Source organism: Telopea speciosissima, chromosome 1 (genome assembly GCF_018873765.1).
Source record: "Telopea speciosissima isolate NSW1024214 ecotype Mountain lineage chromosome 1, Tspe_v1, whole genome shotgun sequence".
NCBI lineage: Eukaryota > Viridiplantae > Streptophyta > Magnoliopsida > Proteales > Proteaceae > Telopea > Telopea speciosissima.
In genome coordinates, this window is record NC_057916.1 from 57,259,868 (window position 1) to 57,278,297 (window position 18,430).

At 40.5% G+C, this 18,430-nt stretch overlaps 1 protein-coding gene across 1 annotated transcript in view; it reads left to right on the forward strand.

Moving 5' to 3' along the window:
• Window positions 1–2,840: 2,840 nt before the first annotated feature.
• The window catches only part of LOC122648284 (T-complex protein 1 subunit alpha-like), a 33,852-nt gene continuing 18,262 nt past the window's right edge, over window positions 2,841–18,430 (forward strand). Inside the window, exons 1-7 of the mRNA XM_043841517.1 lie at window positions 2,841–3,019; window positions 3,095–3,159; window positions 5,610–5,699; window positions 5,947–6,033; window positions 6,146–6,205; window positions 6,324–6,374; window positions 6,875–6,970. Coding sequence (XP_043697452.1) covers window positions 2,947–3,019; window positions 3,095–3,159; window positions 5,610–5,699; window positions 5,947–6,033; window positions 6,146–6,205; window positions 6,324–6,374; window positions 6,875–6,970 — 522 coding nt within the window. The 5' untranslated portion in view covers window positions 2,841–2,946. The remainder of the gene's footprint in view (window positions 3,020–3,094; window positions 3,160–5,609; window positions 5,700–5,946; window positions 6,034–6,145; window positions 6,206–6,323; window positions 6,375–6,874; window positions 6,971–18,430) is intronic.

Here is an 18,430-nt window from a genome sequence, read left to right on the forward strand (position 1 = left end):
AGGGAGATAAGAAGGAATCAGTAGAGAATCGTGTGAGAGTGAGAAGGCAAGAAACGGGAAAGGAGAGAGAGGGAGACAATCGTGCAAAAGGGAGATAGGAATGAATGGGAGGGAGAGAGGGCATGGGGATGAGTTATGTGAGAGTGAGAATGCAAGAGACGGGACAGGAGAAAGAGGTAGACAATCGTGCAAAAAGGAGAGAGGCAAGATAGATCGCGCGGAGAGAGAGGGTTTGGGAGAATTGGAAGGTCGTTGGTAGGGAAACAGAGATCATTTTTTTGGTGCAAGTAGGGAAATAGAGATCACGCGAAGAGAATCAGAAAGTTTGCGAGAAAGGAAAATCGTTAGAATTATAAAATAAATTAAAGAATAAGGTAGGGAAAGAAAGATTTGTTTTTTTTTGCAGATAGGGAAACAGAGATCGCGCGAAGAGAATCAGAAGGTTTGCGAGAAAGAAAATCGTTAGAATTATAAACTATTTTGGTCTCCAAATTCTGATTTGCCACTAATTAAAAAAGGGCAATTTTAACAAAACACCCCCTGAAAATGGGTCGAAACTCAGATCACCCCCTGAAATTTGAAAATACTCAGATCACCCTCTCTACACTAACAATGTTAGTGTACTGTTAGTTATTGGTGTAAAAAGACTATTTTACCCTTGTACTAAATTATTAGAATTAAATTTACAATACTACCCTTTCCTTCATCTTCAACCTAATTTCATCCTCTTCCTCTCACCTGCAACTCAATCTCAAGCATAAGTTTGCCGGAGAGAAGAGAAAAAAAAAAAAAAACAAGAGACAGCAGCTCTGATGGTGACTCAACGGCGAGGCAGCTGCTTCCAATGGTGACTCACACCTGCAACTCAATCTCAAGCATAATTTCCCCTTGAAGAATCTTCTCCCAATTAGGAGGACCGTGCAAAATTCAACAACGCAATTGGGTTTTCTGCAAAACCCTCTAGTTCTGAGATTCATCTCCTCAAAAAGCCCCATAGATCAAAACCCTCTATTTCTCAGATTCATCTCCTCAAACCCCTTTTAGTCAACCAACAAAGCCATTGGAACAGCCGGATGAACACATTCGGTATGTCGAATTCAGATTCGGTATACCAAATCACCTGATTTTTGTTTTCTAAATGAGTGTTTTTAAATTTCCGAACAATGTGGAATCGGCGGAAGGAGAGATTCGGCTAGCTCCGGCGATGTGTCGCAGTGCATCTTTTCTAAGATCACGATGAAGAATTCGATGCGGGCATCATGGCAATGTAGAAGCGTGAGGCAGGCTCGGCCGAGTTTCCGATGAACTCTGCCTTAGAAAAATCCCAATAGAGCTTGACTCGGTGGTGATGTTGATGGGTGAGGGAGACAGATTTGGAGCCAAGTCGGTTTCGAACCTTTGCACTTCCCATGGAGAAAACCAGGTTCAAAACCAGGTTCTTTGATCCCTAGTTTGGGCAATGAAATCGCAGAGATCTTGCTAGCTTCACTAAGTGCTTCTGTCCCGATTCAAGCCACGGCAGGGAAAATAGTCGGATCCCGGTCTCAATATCCAGGAAGAAAACTTCAGAAATAAAACCTTGGGAGGGAGAGATCAAGAACTGTCTATCTCCCAAGTTCATTCTTTTCTTCTCAATCTCTATACTCTCTTGTGGATTTTCTCTCCAGACGTGGGAGCTTTTACTCCCCAAAACCGTGAAGAGGATTCTTCTTCTTCTAAACATAGAGGAATCCACTATTTTCTCTCTTCTCTAAATCGAAGGCATGGATGATTAAAGAATGGGAGAAAAGGGTTTTGGACCAGGTTATTGTCAGGAAGGTTGGGAAGTTCCAGAGCTGAGTTTGGTACCTGCAGGTGATGAGGTTTTATGGCTTCTGGGTTTCTTGAGTCAATTGGTTTGGACTACCGAAGCAGGAAGGGACCATGGTTTTGGTTTTTCTCTGAGGCCCTCAAACACTGAAACTGAACTAGAAAATTAAAGAGCGTTTTTCTCCTCTCAGGCTGCTGTTTCACACTTTAGAGAGGTGGGTATCATGGGGCGCCGATCTGTTTTTTGGTTTTCCATTATTGCTTTTGGGGAGCTTGGACAGAGATTAAGTTGCAGAGCATGTGAGGAAGAAGATGGATATTGGGGGTTTTAGATTCAAGGGTAAAATAGTAACTCTATATTAGACTTTGGGGGTTTTTCTCTGTAAGGGTAGTATTGTAACTTTACATTGCACAAGGGTAGTTTAGGGTTTTAAAAATTATTTAAATGGCTGACTTCATCGTTTAACGGTGGACCACTAATGGTAGGGTTGAATCTGAGTATTGGGCTCTATTTCAGGGGGTGATCTGGGTATTTTCAAATTTCAAGGGGTGATCTGAGTTTTGACCCATTTTCAGGGGGTGTCTCATAAATTTCTCATTAAAAAAAGTAATAATTAATACTAAGGGTACCTAAAATTATGAAATTATACGAAAAATGACACAAAGATTAAGAATTGAAGAATGAAAATTTAGATAAGAATGAAGGGTAGAATACGTAACTGAAAGATTTGCCATAACATGCTTTTATATAATAATAATAATAATAATAATAATAATAATAATAATAATAGTGTGATATGATATGATAGTATGATGTATACTTATAAAAATACAGGGTCTGGTCGGGCCGAGATGGGCTGAACCTAAGACCTAAACCTGATCCCGACCCGACCTGACCCTGCCAGGGCCAGGTTATTTCTAAACCCCAACAAGTTTTTCAAGCTGAAAACTCAGGGTCGGGTCGGGTCGGATCCGGTCCGGCCGGGCTTCTTTGACAGCCTTTATTAAACTAGGGTCGGGACTGGTTTCTTCTTCTCTACTTGGCAGATCGAGGGTTTGTGTAGTTTCTGAGAACCTATCTTAAGGGCTTTGGAAGCTCCATTTTATTCACTGAAGCTCTAAATACTCCTGTTGAAAATGGCTATTGCAGCACAAACTCCTGATATCTTGGGAGAACGGCAGTACGGTCAGGATGTTCGCACCCAAAACGGTACGCTCGTTCTTTATTTTTTCATTGTAAGTTTCTCTCTTTTTGTGAAATCTAATGAGGATTCGGTATTGGCAGTGGTGGCCTGTCAAGCTGTGTCAAACATTGTGAAATCATCTCTCGGACCCGTTGGGTTGGACAAGGTAACTGCGCTGTTTCCCAGATAAGCAAGGTAACACAAATGTTTGATATGAGGAAGAAGAAATATTGGGTGATGAGAGTGATCTGGTTATGTTTTATAATGTGCTTTCCGATGGCATGGGGTGATGCCCAATGCAAGTAAGAGATGTTTATAGCATGGCCCATGTGTTACTTTTGGTGAAGGAGGTCATTCTCTTTGGAGAATAGTTCCTTTTGCTGCATTTTGGGGTATCGATGAGCCTCTCAATTGTAAAAATTAACCTCTGAACGATAAAATGGACTGAATAATTTTTTTGGGGCCTGCAGGGTGGGTGGGGGGAGCTGGGGTAGGGGGAGGCCTAATCCACCATAAGCAATGTAGTTGTGTTATCTTACACACTTATGTATACTTCATACCCCATATTGTACAGTTTTGATATTCATTCTAGTGAAATCTATTACTGTTATCTTAACTCAACAAAAAAATGATAAAAGAAAAAGGAACAAGAGAGAGTGAAACAAAAGGAAGCTGGTTTTGCAAGTTGGGTTTCTTATTTTGATAAATAAATGTATTTTAATGTAAGTGTTGGGGGAACCCATTCAATATCGAAGAGGAGACACATTGCCCTACTATATAAGGCATCCCTATGCATAAAAGTTAGGCCTGATGCCTGAACTGTTTGAATTTTTAAATTTACAGAAAGAAGCATTAAGAATTATTGACTGCTAGCTTTAGCTGCAACTCAAGGAGCTGCAAAGTATAACTGTCAATTCAAAGGCCTTGTTCACGGAATTAAGGTTTTTAATTTGCCCTTTCAATTTGAAACCTGCAATTTCAAGAACAAGGGAATCTTTTCACTTCCCTTTGCATGACCTAAGGCAGGCAGAACAAGTTAAGTACCTCATCCTATACTTCATTGGGGACTGCCTATGCCCCCTGCAGGTTGGGATTTTCTTCATAGAACCTTTAAAAAAAAGGAGTTTCTAGTACTGAATGGACGAAATCGATTAATGATTAACATTTGGTTTTCTTATATTTCAATCATCATTTCTATTGCTTTCAGAAGGGCTTTCTAATCTTGAACTTGAAGGGCTTTGAAGATAGAATCTTATACCTTTTGGTAAATGAGCCCAGATTCTTTTAGGTGCCCTTTTGTGTGAGTGTGGGCATCTAGAGAAGTTGGGAGGAAAGAAATTGGACAAATTTGTAGATGATTGATGTCCTCTTGGTGTTGTTGAGGAGATCAAAGAGGTTATCAGGATGATAATGCATTAGACAACCATATTATCATGTTACATGATGGGGGCACAAAAATCTGTGTAAGGGTTAGTGTGGATGCCCTGATGAATGAGGGACTTTGTTGGTGAAATCTTTGGCCTCTGTTATGGATCAGTAGTCCTTGGTTTCTTCCCACTGTGTATTATATGAAGTTCAACTTCAACGTTCTTTCTTGTGTATCTGCTGTACCTTGGGATTGTTCCCTGTTGGCTTTGGGGACACTAGTAAAGTTGAAGTGCTGGGTCTGATAACTCTTCTCTGGGCTTAAGATCTTTGTAAGAAGGTTTGGTTCTCCCCTTCGAAGATTGTTGAAATATTGATATGGGTATCATATTATGTTAACATGGGTAATGCCTTAAGAGGAATTGCATGGATGCTAGAGAATGGGAATCTTTGTCAAGTCCTATCTTTAATCATTAGTTGGACATTGATTGCTATCTGCTGCACAGTTGATGATGTAGGATCACCAGTATTTCTTTTGGCAATGAGGGTGGTGGTACCCATTCTTCTTTGTGCCTTGCTGGCAGTGAGGATTTTAATGGAGGTGAACTCTAGCCTGTTAAGGGGCTCTGACTCTCTCTGAATCTCGGTTGCTTTCGGCTTTAGATTGCGGAATGTTGACTCTCTGTTTGCATTATTGCCTAAAGGGATAATTGTAAAAACTCTTTCTTGCCACATAAAAGAGTGTGCATTGTTGTGAAGTTTTAATGTTTTAGTTAATTTTAAAAAACAAAGAGTTTTGAACATATTGATGAGGTATGATGATGACTACAGTTCCACAGTTTGGAGTGAGTTTGATTATATAGATATATAGGTCCTTTTTCGTTCTGTCACTTCTAGTAGCTGCTTTGAACATGCTGTCTTAATCCTAATGTTATATAGGCATCGATGCTAGGTCGTCAACAACATAGTATTGAATATAACTGAACGAATCCAGTGCAAGTCCTGTTTATCTCAAATGTTACTTCTTCACGGTTTGCCAAAGCCAAACCATTTCTTCTGTTGCAATGGTTAAAGGCATTCTCATGCAATAGTTCCCCATTACTTGCTACATCCTGTTCTAACAAAGTATTTTTTATCTTATCCATTTCTCTATTTGTTTTCTTTCCCCTTGGATGTCATTGCATTGCATCTCTATTACTTGTTCATTCTTTATTACGTCCTTTGACACTTCTGTTGTTGATTAACTCTCAGATGCTTGTTGATGATATTGGTGATGTAACAATTACCAATGATGGTGCTACAATACTGAAGATGTTAGAAGTTGAGCATCCAGCTGCCAAGGTGGATACCTCCAATCAATATTCTGCTCCTTGTATATTATTTATTTGTCCACATTCCACCTCTCTCTCCCCTCTTACACACTTAAATTTTATTCAAAATTCTACTAACAAATGGGTAAAATATCTCTCTTCTTTCCTGAGAATCCTTTTAAAAAAAAATCAAATCGGCGAAAACTGTGTGTATGTGTGTGTGTGTGTGTCTCTTACAGACTACCACTTACATTTAGCATTTTTCTTGCGGAAAATAGGTACTTGTGGAGTTGGCTGAGCTTCAAGATCGAGAAGTTGGAGATGGAACAACCTCAGTGGTCATTGTAGCTGCAGAGCTACTGAAGGTAATTGTAATTGAAGTTTATCATATACATGTTTCACTATTTAAGATGGTCTCTAGAGCATCTTTCTTAGGATGATGAATTAATATTGATGCTCTAAACTTGAATCTTGCAGAGAGCAAACGATTTAGTGAGAAACAAGATCCATCCAACATCTATAATTAGTGGATATAGAGTGAGTTTTTAACTCTCTGAGCAGTTTCCAGTTTAGGAGTCTGCATAGTAATATGAAAATTTATTTTATATGTTTCTCTAGTTATATTGACGCTGGAATTTGCTTTTGTTTTTGACAGCTTGCTATGAGGGAAGCATGCAAATACGTTGATGAGAAACTTGCAATAAAGGTATGACTTCCCTGATCAACTTTGGAAAATTATATGTGTTGTCTTTTTGGATTCATACACTCTGGACATGTATTACATGTTGGGCCTCTGCTCATTGACTTATTTGTGATATCTATCCTTTTGAGAAGTGTAACATTGGGCCTAATAGACTATAAACTTCAGTTATTAGGATGCATTGTGACACAGCCAAATTAGTGAGGGCAGAACCTACGATTCAATAGTTCCATGTAGGTTGATATAAAACTTGGTCAACTCTGATTATCGTAAAGTTTCAATCATGGATGATTCATCATTCATTAGGTTGATTTTGACCTAAATCCCTAGGAAGGGACTCAATTAATGGACTTTCAAGGCCACCTGTACATGTGCATGTACCAAGTTGATTCATTGGAGTCCTATGTATGTATTTTAAGCAGATCTCTCTCTTACACCCCCTTCTTGGTTGTTATTACAAGTCTTTTCTCATTAGTTGACTTCATACATATAATGTGCATACCCAGGTTGAAAAGCTTGGAAAAGATGCCCTCATAAATTGTGCCAAGACAAGCATGTCCTCTAAGCTGATAGCTAGGGACAGCGACTTCTTTGGAAATTTGGTAAGCAAATTTGTTAATTGAACTGTATGAATTTTCTTTTCATCTTATTTTGATTCCTTTTGGTTGTTAGATTATGCTGTTTTTGGGATTGAATAATGCCGCGAATCCTACGTTATTTATTGAGTCTTTCTAGGGTAATTTATTTTTGAAGTGAACTACTTTAAATTTCCATCTAAGGGTCATGAGCAGATAGGAGTTCTCCAAGCATGTTTCCTTTTTCAAGATCACAATATAGGAAAATTTCTATTCTTCGTTGTTGGTTATATGTTTTTTATTTGGGGCGAAATTGCACACTTTTTTGATTTTCTTGTCACCAGGGTTCGAGTAATCGGAATTGGCAATGGAGTCGGTTGCCACCAATTCTGATCCGAATAGGCGAGATCGGCCAATTATCCTACACCGATCCACTTTATGGGATCCCTTGGGAATTGGCTATTTTATTTATTTAAAAATTAAAAAAATCTTCTTGGTTCTTCCATCTCTCCTCTGTCCTCTGCTCTCCCTCCCTGTTCTCTCCATTCTTGCATCCTCTATTCTCTCTGGCTCTCCATTCCCTATCTCTCCTTCCCCCTTGCTGTGAGATCCCTGCCACCACTTGACACCATCTTCTTCCTCCTCTGGCGAATTTTCAAAACTCCTATTGTAGCAGAGAGCTTCAGCGAAAGAGAGAGAGAGAGAGAGAGAGAGAGTCAACCAAGGGCACCTGTAGGAATAGGAGCACCTAAGGAGCAAGAAATGGAAGGCCTTATGGGTCATGTTGACAAGAAAGGGATCCACAACAGCCGTTTCCTCACAGTTGCCTTCTCCTCTGAGGCTGGAATTGAGGGTAGTTCTCAAAACTAGCCTGGTTTCATCATTTAACTCTTGAAAGCCTTTTCTTCTTGTGAACCTTACCTTACAATGTACTCCATTTCCAAACTTTTCTGATTGTGACAATACTTTTGCACCTTATAACCCCTAACCCCTACAATGGCCAGAAACCCACCTCTTAAAATTCTAATTTCTTCCTCCAGAATTATCTTTCCTATGCAAAATCTTAGGATTTTGTTCTATGGCCCTACTTAATGTTCCTTGATTGCGGTAAACCTTGATGTTCTCATATGAAAATTCGATAGGAAAGAAAAAATCTTTTCATGTCTCCTAGTTATGCTGATTTCGTCTCGTACAAGCTCTCTAGCATCTTCTCCACCAGCGAACCCAATTCCATCCACCGCCTCAGCATCTTCTCCCTCCCTCTCTGGCTCCCTGATGCAGTGGCACTCGAATGGTTGGACCAGCAAGACCAGGTTTGGAAACCAAAGCCCAGATGGAACCGACCTAACCTGGGTTTTTGGTCTAATAAGGGCTAGTAGTAGTTTTTTACTTCTTTTGGTTATTCTCTTTTATTATTTCATTTATGTTGATAGAGTCGTAGGAGATAGACTGGTTAGTTTGAATTCTATTTTAATTTTAGAACTGATAAATAGTAGTGTTTTATTTCTTCTCTTTATATACTTGTAATCAATGGCAGATATTGGATTTTGGAATAGAAAGTTTATTGAGTTTGCTTACCATGATTGTGGCTGTGAGAGTCTTCTCCTTTCTCCTCTTCACCCTCATGGTTATCTTCCCGTGTCCCTCTTTTCTTTTAGGGTAAAGTACACGTACCCCCCTGTAATGCACCCAATATTCCTCGTACCCCCCTAAGCTTCTGATAAGTCCACGTACCACCCCTGCTTTACCCCCCTAATGCCATTTAAGTCCACACCAAGTGTTAAATGCTAAAAAATGACCAAACTATCCTTTCTTCTATCTTCTCTAAAATTTGAAAAGACCTAATTGCCCTAACCTATTTGCTAAAATTTGAAAATACCAAAATGCCCTCATCTTCCCCAAATCATTATCTTCTTTTACATACCCAATACCACCACCACCACCACCCACCGTTAACACCATCACCACCGTGAAGCCCCACCTCCAGCACCACCGCCACCCACCACCATTAATACCACCAACCATCTTCTTCCCCAGATCGTTTCTCCAAAAAATGAAACCCTAAACCCATTTTAGGGTTTCAAACCCCACCATTTAAGAGAGTGTGTTTAGCTTCTCGAAACCACCTTACGGACTGCTCATCCTTATCAGAGTTACGGTCGCTGGCGCTCCCAAGTTCCATTTCGCAGGAAAGATAGCAATTAAAGAAGAGTCCCGTCCTTCCGTCATTTCCACATATGCCAATATTATTATTAATATTATGTGGAGACAGAGGAAGCCTTTTGATCGAATGGTGACTTAGAAATCTAGGCTTGAAACCATGGCAGAACCCCAAACCGCAACTTGGAATGGATTTATTATCGCGCGAAATCGGTACCACTCCATGATCCTGCAAGGAAATCCAGTAACTGGAACTCGAAGCGGCCATCGATAACAGAGCAGATCGAAATCCTAACTAAAAAAAGATGATTGGTAAAGGAAATGAGAGAGAGAAACGATGACAAGATAAAGGTGATAGGACAAAAACACTTAGTGGAACATCAGAGTTGTTGGATAGTCTCACTTGAGAAATAAAGGTGATAGGACAAAAACGCTTGTTGCTTGATTGCCTAATTCTGTGGGATGTAATTTTCCCGACACAAATCTGATTTTAAAAAACCATTTGATTGAAAAAAGCGAATTACATTCCTAAGATTTACAAAATCTAGAGAGATTCAACCTAAAAAGTGAGATCTTTGAAATCCAAATCGATACAAAATTTTTAGGGTATAAAATGTCGTGAATCTTCATATAATCAAAACCCTAGCTCAAGAGATCTTTGAGGCTTCTTCGTCTTCACGAGAACGGCAAAGAACTGCTCCCTGCAACCAAGTACCTCCTTCTCTCTCTGTTTTGCTGTCTCTCTATCTCTCTGCTCCCTGTCTCTCTCTATTTCTCTGCTCTCCCCACACACTCTTAAATGGTGAGGTTTTGAAACCCTAAAATGGGTTTAGGGTTTCATTTTTTGGAGAAACGATCTGGGGAAGAAGATGGTTGGTGGTATTAATGGTGGTGGGTGGCGGTGGTGCTGGAGGTGGGGCTTCACGGTGGTGATGGTGTTAATGGTGGGTGGTGGTGTTGGTGGTGGTGGTGGTGGTGGTATTGGGTATGTAAAAGAAGATAATGATTTGGGGAAGATGAGGGCATTTTGGTATTTTCAAATTTTAGCAAATAGGTTAGGGCAATTAGGTCTTTTCAAATTTTAGAGAAGATAAAAGAAAGGGTAGTTTGGTCATTTTTTAGCATTTAACACTTGGTGTGGACTTAAATGGCATTAGGGGGGTAAAGCAGGGGTGGTACGTGGAATATTGAGGGGTGGTACGTGGACTTATCAGAAGCTTAGGGGGGTACGAGGAATATTGGGTGCATTACAGGGGGATACGTGTACTTTACCCTTTCTTTTATGTTATTTCTCCCTACTGTTGTTTTCCCCTGTTCCAATGGTACCTTTAAAAAGAAAAAGGGCGTGCCTAGTGCACGAGGCTTCCGCCATTGCGGGGTCTGGGGAGGGTCATAATGTATGCAACCTTAACCTCGCTTCCCAAAGAGGCTGTTTCTTCACTTGAACCTGGGACCACTGGGTCGCATTGGAGCAATCTTACCGTTGCGCCGAGGTCCCAAAATCAGATTCAATCAATCCCTCCCCTCTTCTGTTTTCCCTCATCTTTTGGGAGCATGGTTTTAACTTTTGGTCGCAGTTTCGACCGTGACAACTCGGTTTTGACCTTGTCCGAGACGAAACCAAGGGTCGAAATTGGTTTGCTCCAGGTTTTGACCTTGTTTCAATAGGTTTCGACCAAGAGCTGGGAGATTTGCGAGTTTCTACACTGCCAGGGGGGATTTTGCCAAAACTTGCCAAACCACTTGATTTCTGCCTACTTTTTGGCATTCTTCTTCTCATTTGACCCTTCTACAGCTTGGATTTGCGTGATTGGAGCTTGGAGGTAATGGGTTTTTCTCTCCAAATCTAATTTTTGGAAGAATTAGTACATAGATATAGTGCTGGGCACAAAATATGTCGTGGGATATGTATGTGCTGCATTCGGAGGAGCATCACTGACATCTCCAATGGTGTACACAGATCGTGGATTAGACCCTCCAAGACACTATGTATTGAGTGGTGAGAGTTATATACTTGTATTTCCCTAGCCTAATGTATGTTTACATTTCCAGTAGCTAAATTATATGTAGTCAGTTTTATAATAGGGCTAGTGTAAAACAGTATTCAACGTACACTAGCAAAGTTGGGTCCAACCCACAAGTACCATTTTGGGGCCTTTTTTTTGGGTTAAACTAATTCATAGAATAGGTGTTAAAAGGGTAAAAATAGGCAACACAAAAATGGGGTCAAAAAACCTTTTTTTTGGCCTTCAAAACCTAGGTTTCGATTGGCCCAGATTTATCCCAGGTTTCGGTCAAAACCCGAGATATCTCAGTTTTGGCCAGGGCCGAAATTGGCCTTGAAACCGAAACCTCGATCCTTGTTTGGATGATCGAACTGTTAGAGTTTATATGTTATAGGGGTACTTTAGGAACTAGTTAGTTAACTAGTTGCCTTATATTGTATTTTTCCTGTTTTACCTTTTACCTCCCTAGGGAGGTGTATGTAATTTCTTTTAGCTCATTAGTGAAGTAATATAGGTGTGTTGGAGTCTATTCTCCAATACATAACATTGCACCATATTCTCTTCTTCTCCTTCTTCTTCTTCAACCTTCCACCTTCATTTCTCTCCTTGTTTTCTTGCATCCCTTAACTTCCAACTTGGTATCAGAGCGCCCTCCGTTTCTGGTTTGAGAGTCGTCCTACAAGCTCTCCACCTCCTTTCCCTCTCTTTGGAACCCTAGTTTACAAAGGGGTTCCAAGGAAGAGGCTGATATGTGAAAACTTTGAAGAAATCATGCCATATCTCTTGATGAAGCCTATGGAAGCACTAAGTTAGGTCTTCATATGAAGACTTGGTTGTTGGTAGCCCAAATCAATGAAAGACAACCCAGAATACTGTTCTGTGAACAGTAACCCGAGAAATTACTGTTCCTTTTTCTGAAACAGCCCTTGTTCTCCCTCATCTTGGCTTTGTTGAAGCTTGGACCTGGTCCATTGGAGTCGCCCTAGGGTCCCCTTTCAAGCCCCCAAAACATTGGTTGCAAAGGAGGAAAGCCCAAGGTCTGCAACTCACTTTTTATGCTGTTGCTACAGTAACTCCGCCTGTTCTGGGAAGTTTTTCTTGTTTCTCCTTCATCCAAGGTCAGTTGGAGATGAAATCAGGTCCTGTGGAGTTGCCTTGGAGTCTACTTTCAAGCCTATATAGGCTCAGCTGGTGATATCTGGCCCTCTTTCTTTGCTACTCCAAACTGTGATGCTCTATAATGCTGCCAGTTGTTGAAATAATGATTGTTTTGTGATATACTACTGTATTGAACCTATTTGATGGGTTTTATTTGCTGAGTTATATTGTTTCAAGATTATGGGTTGTTTTATAATGGATAGAAGGTGCTACTGGTGAAGAAGGGAGCTACCAACCTAGATGGTATGTGATACTTTTAGCTGCTTGGTGTTGGTGAGGTGTGTTGTTTGAGTCTCTCGTGTTGTTGTATGATGCCATTACACTTTGAAGCATACAGTGGAATTGGATCTAGTTGAAGTATTAGCTTGGATTGCTACCTGGACTGCAATTACCAGTGTTTGAAAATTTCTTTTTGGGTTGAGAATATACTCCCCATTGGATTTGGGTATCATCCCTTTTGTTTGTGCATTCCTACATTATGTCAGCTATTGGAGGAAATAGGTTCAGCTGTGACTACTGTGGGAAATATGGACACACCCAAGAGAGATGTTGGATACTTTATGGCTATCCCCCTGGTATGCATGGCAGTAGGAGAGGGGGAGCTAGAACATCTTCTATGAGGCTTGAGGTTGAGCCTATGGGACTTCCATCTCGACTGCAGACAGACACCATTCAGGATGATAATGCAGCCCTACACCGGATATTGCAGCCCCACCACTCTTCTACTACTCCTGTAGAGTTCCATTCTTCGGCCTCTGCCTTATTGGCTTCTACATCTTCCTAGCATTGGATCATTGACTCTGGTGCCACAGACCATATGAATGGGATGCCTCAGTGTTTTAATTCTTACACCATTTGTTCTGGTGAGGATAAGGTTAGAATTGCTGATGGTTCTCATTCTTCTATCTCTGGTAAGGGTACTATTCGAGTTACTTCTACTATTTCTCTTGACTCTGTTCTTCATGTTCTTAACCTTGCCACTAACCTGTTATCTGTAAAACATCTCACCAAATCCTTGAATTGTTGTGTTACCTTTTTTACTTCTCATTGTGTTTTTCAGGATCTGGTGACAAAGAGGATTATTGGCAGTGGACGGGAGGAAAATGGACTCTACCTTCTTGATCCAGGATCATCACCCCTATCTACTGCCCAATCCTACGTATGTGGGTGTAGTGACCATAGTATTGTTGGCTCTGTGATGTTGTGGCATCAACGGTTGGGCCACCCTTCCTTTAGTGTTATGAGGCAAAAATTGCCACATTTGTTTTCTTCCATTCCTTCTTCACATGTATTTCAGTGTGAACCATGTCTATTTGCTAAACATTGTCGCTCTTCTTATCCTTACAGTGGCAATAGATCCACAGTTCCCTTCCATATTGTGCATATATGTTTGGGGACCTTCCCCTACTGCCTCTTTACTTGGCTATCTTTACTTTGTGTCATTTGTTGATGATTTTTCTCGTGCTACTTGAACTGTTCTTATGAAACATAAAAGTGATGTTTGTGATGCATTTCAGAATTTTTATTAGATGATTCTTACTCAGCTTGATACTCGTACCAAAATTGTTCGGTCTGATAAAGGAGGAGAATACATGTTTAGTGGCCTCCAAGCCTTCTTTACTAATAATGGCATTATCCATCAGTTCGCGTGTGTTGACACACCCCAACAAAATGGGGTTGCTGAGAGGAAAAATCGCCATTTATTGGAGGTCACCCGTAGTCTCTTGTTTGGCATGCATGTTCCCAAGACCTTCTGGTCTGCAGCTCTTCTCACTGCTTCCTTTCTTAATAATCGCATGCCTACCAAACTTCTTGATTTCAAATCTCCTTTAGACATCTTGTCTCCACAGGTTTCTGCTTTCTCTCTTCCTCCTAAAGTCTTTGGATGTGTTTGTTATGTGCATGTTAACAAACCCCATCGTACTAAACTTGATCCCAAAGCTCTCAAGTGTCTCTTTCTTGGGTACTCTTCTACTACCAAGTGTTACAAGTGCTATCACCCCTCTTCTCGCAAGTGCCTAATCTCCAAAGATGTCTCCTTCCTTGAGTCTGTCCCTTTCTTTGCTCCTTCTCAGCATCCTCTTCAGGGGGAGAATTGTGGAAGTGAACAGGCTACTGATTTCCTTCATTATCCTCTACTTATCTCTCCCTTTATGCTTGACATTGGAAAGCACAAGACTGTGGATGTGGATGTGAATACAAAATTGGTTGTTGAAAGTGGTTCTGGTAAGGAGAAGGATTACCACATTAAATACAAACGAGGTGAAGGCTTACATAATGAAGGAAAGAAGACCTGACAAGAGTCCTCTTTGAATCCAGATCCACATCCTGAGATTCATTCTCCTCAATCAGGTGACATCCCTTCTCCTCCATCTGATTTAAACCTTCCTATTGCTGTTAGAAAAGGGAAAAGAGCTTGTACTAATCCTATAGCCCAGTATGTTTCCTATGATGCTCTTTCTCCTACAGGTCTTGCCTTTATTGCTGCTCTCTCTACTGCTTCTATTCCCAAGAATGTTACTGATGTTATGTCTGACCCAAAGTGGAGACAAGCTATGTCTGAGGAGATGATGGCTCTTGAAAAGAATGGTACATGGCAATTGGTGGATCTTCCCAAGGGACGTGTCCCAGTAGGATGCAGATGGGTCTACATAATCAAGTATAAATCTGGTGGTACTGTTGAGAGATACAAAGCAAGGTTGGTGGCTAAGGGGTATAGTCAAGTCTATGAGATTGACTATCAGGAGACATTTGCTCCTGTGGCTAAGCACAACTCTATAAGAGTTCTTTTATCATTGGCTCCCAATAAAGATTGGCCATTATATCAGTTAGATGTGAAGAATGACTTTCTTCATGGTGACTTGGAAGAGGAAGTGTACATGCAAACCCCACCAGGCTTCAAAATACCTTCAGCTGAAGGGAAAGTGTGTCTCCTTAAGAAGGCACTATATGGACTCAAACAGTCACCAAAGGCATCGTTTGAGCGCTTCCGACAGGCTATTCTGAAGAATGGATATTTCCAGAGTCAAGCTGACCACACTCTCTTTACCAAGCGGGGCAATGGTACCATCACAGCCCTCATTGTCTATGTTGATGATATTGTAGTCACTGGAGATGATATGGCTGAGATAGATAAATTGAAAAACTACTTAGCTCAACAATTTGAAATCAAAGATCTGGGTCCCTTGAAGTATTTCTTAGGCATTGAAGTATCAAGGACCAAGAGAGGAATCAACATATGTCAACGGAAGTTTGTTCTTGATTTGCTGACAGAGACAGGGATGTTAGGCTGCAAACCAGCAAGTTCTCCTATTGAGCAAAATCACAAACTAGGAGAAGATTGTGGTCCCTCTCTTGTTGATGCAGGGAAGTACCAGAGATTAGTGGGGAAACTCATCTACCTATCTATGACTCGACCAAATATTTCTTATGCAGTGGGAGTTGTGAGTCAGTTTATGCATGCCCCCAAGAGTGGGCACTTGGATGCTGTATACCGTATCCTTAGATACTTGAAGTCCTCCCCAGGGAAAGGACTATTGTATGCCAGACATGATCACTTGAGGATAGAGGGCTTCACAGATGCTGACTGGGCTGGATCCATCTCAGACAGAAGATCTACGTCTGGCTGTTGCACATTTGTTGGTGGTAATTTAGTCACATGGAGAAGTAAGAAACAACCTGTTGTAGCTAGATCCAGTGCAGAGGCAGAGTTTAGGGCTGAAACGATTGGTTCAAGAGTTGGGGTTTGATACTAATTATCCTATGCGGCTCTATTGTGATAACAAGGCAGCCATAAGCATTGCTCACAATCCGGTGCAACACGACAGAACAAAGCACATCGAAGTGGACATGCACTTCATCAAGGAGAAAATAGACTCTGGTTGCATTTGCACCCCTTTTGTGAAGACTGGTGATTAATTGGCAGACATCTTTACTAAAAGGCTTTCTTCTCTTCAGTTTGGTACCCTATTATGCAAGTTGGGAATGCTTGATATTTATTCTCCAGCTTGAGGGGGAGTGTTAGAGTTTATATGTTGTAGGGGTACTTTAGGAACTAGTTAGTTAACTAGTTGCCATATATTGTATTTTTTCTGTTTTACCTTTTACCTCCTTAGGGAGGTATATGTAATTTCTTTTAGCTCATTAGTGAAGTAATATAGGTGTGTTGGAGTCTATTCTCCAGACTCCAATACACAACATTGCACCATATTCTCTTCTTCTCCTTCTTCTTCTTCAACCTTCCACCTTCATTTCTCTCCTTGTTTTCTTGCATCCCTTAACTTCCAACTCTAACCTATTGCTGGCTTCGACTTCAGCGTTGTTCCAGTCTTTGGATGCTGGATCTATCCGATATTGAGGTGTGGAACAAGGGAACTCTTAGGCATTAACTGGCTGAGAGCTATAGGGCCATCTAAGGCCATTCTCGAAATCCCCAGTCGATCTTTCCCCTCATCGTCAATGCTGGTTCGAGTTCTGGAGGTTGAAGACAACCTCTCGGTTGTTCTTCAATCCTTTCTCATATTTGGTTTGCCAATATTACCACTACCTTTTGGCCATAGTCCGTTTAGTCCTTTATTTTACTTTTATTCCAAGTTAGCCCTCCCTCTTTAATCTATAATTCCTTTTCTTCATTGTTTCCTAAGTTACCTTAAAGGTCATCCCCTTTGAAAACTTCAGATTTTTTAACAGAATGACCACTGCTTTCCTTATATTTGGATTTTAATTGTTTGAGAGGGCCCATAAGCAATCCGAATTGGGTTTTCGGAACCCCGGATTTCAACTCTCTTCCTTCCACTTCCTCTTTCTTGGTTCTTCTGGAACTTTTGTTATACATTTTTTAAAAAATCCTTAGAAGTGACATGTTAATCAATGCATCTTCCGGATCGGATTAGTTGATCCAAAATAGGCTGTTCTGAAGGTTGGGATCAGTATTGGGCTCGATTGATTCCGATCCGGATCTATCGATTCCGCCGTCCTGATCCCAATCCAAATCTATTGATTCCGCGGATCCGATCCCAATCCAAATCATCTGATTCCGCGGATCCGATCCCAATTCCTTGATCCATGCTTATCACTTTAATTAAGTTATATTGATGCACTATTTTATACGACTGTGTAGTTTGATGGTTGATAATGTAGTTCTAGATTGGTAGAAGACCAACTAGAAGCCAATAACCAGGATCTGTTCTTGAATGGGTAATTCGACTAGGTCAAATATGTGAAAATTGTAAAATTAGGGTTAGGGTTTGATGGGACCTAGGGTTAGATGTTAGGGTTAAGTTAGGAGAGTGGATTATATGGAAGAGAAGAGATGCTGAAAGTTATAGTTAAATCAGATGACTAAATCTGAAATTATTGAGGAATCCTAGTAGAAATAGGATGGAGGGGTAAAAAGGTAATTTCAGACAATCGGCTGGGTGGATGGTAATGAAATTTGGATCAAGTCTCTCTTAGGATTTGAGGAAGATTAAATCAAAATTTCAGCAGGTTCTAATGGTTAGATTTGGCTGGGCAGAATTCTCGCGAAAATCACCTTGCATGTGACCTTCTAGAAGGGAAGAAGAATAATTGCAGAGTTTCAATTTCAGACTACTTGTTTGAAAATATCTTGAACCTTGTAGAGAATTTCCAGCAACTGAATATGTTTCTTCCAGAGATTAGCTAGGGCAGAACTGGAGCTTGAATGGAGAGATGGAATGGGGTTGGGAAGGGCCTGGGCATCTCACCCAACCTATCTCAGGATTTTCACAAAGGCTAAATCATATATTTCATTAATCAAATTCGTGTGCATTACTAGCCTCCCTTACAAACTTATATAGAAGATTCAAAAATAGACTTAGACACTAAAAAATAAAGGCCTAACCCTATCCTTAACTAATAAGGTAACCTAAATTGACTAGGAAAGTGAAATAATAAAGAATACAGACTCAAAACATGACTAACTAAACTAATGAAGTAAATCCCGTTTTCCTAATTTCTACCCATATTTTAGGCCCATTAAATTGGCCAATTACAAAGTAAACCCGTGAGATCAAAAGCCCAACACATACATAACTCAACCCAAAGCTTATTTTCAATAAAATAAGCCCTCTAAGTGACTTATTTACATCAGTTGATGGCTCATGACTTACCCATGCTTGTGGTAGGGATTGTTTGTTTTTGG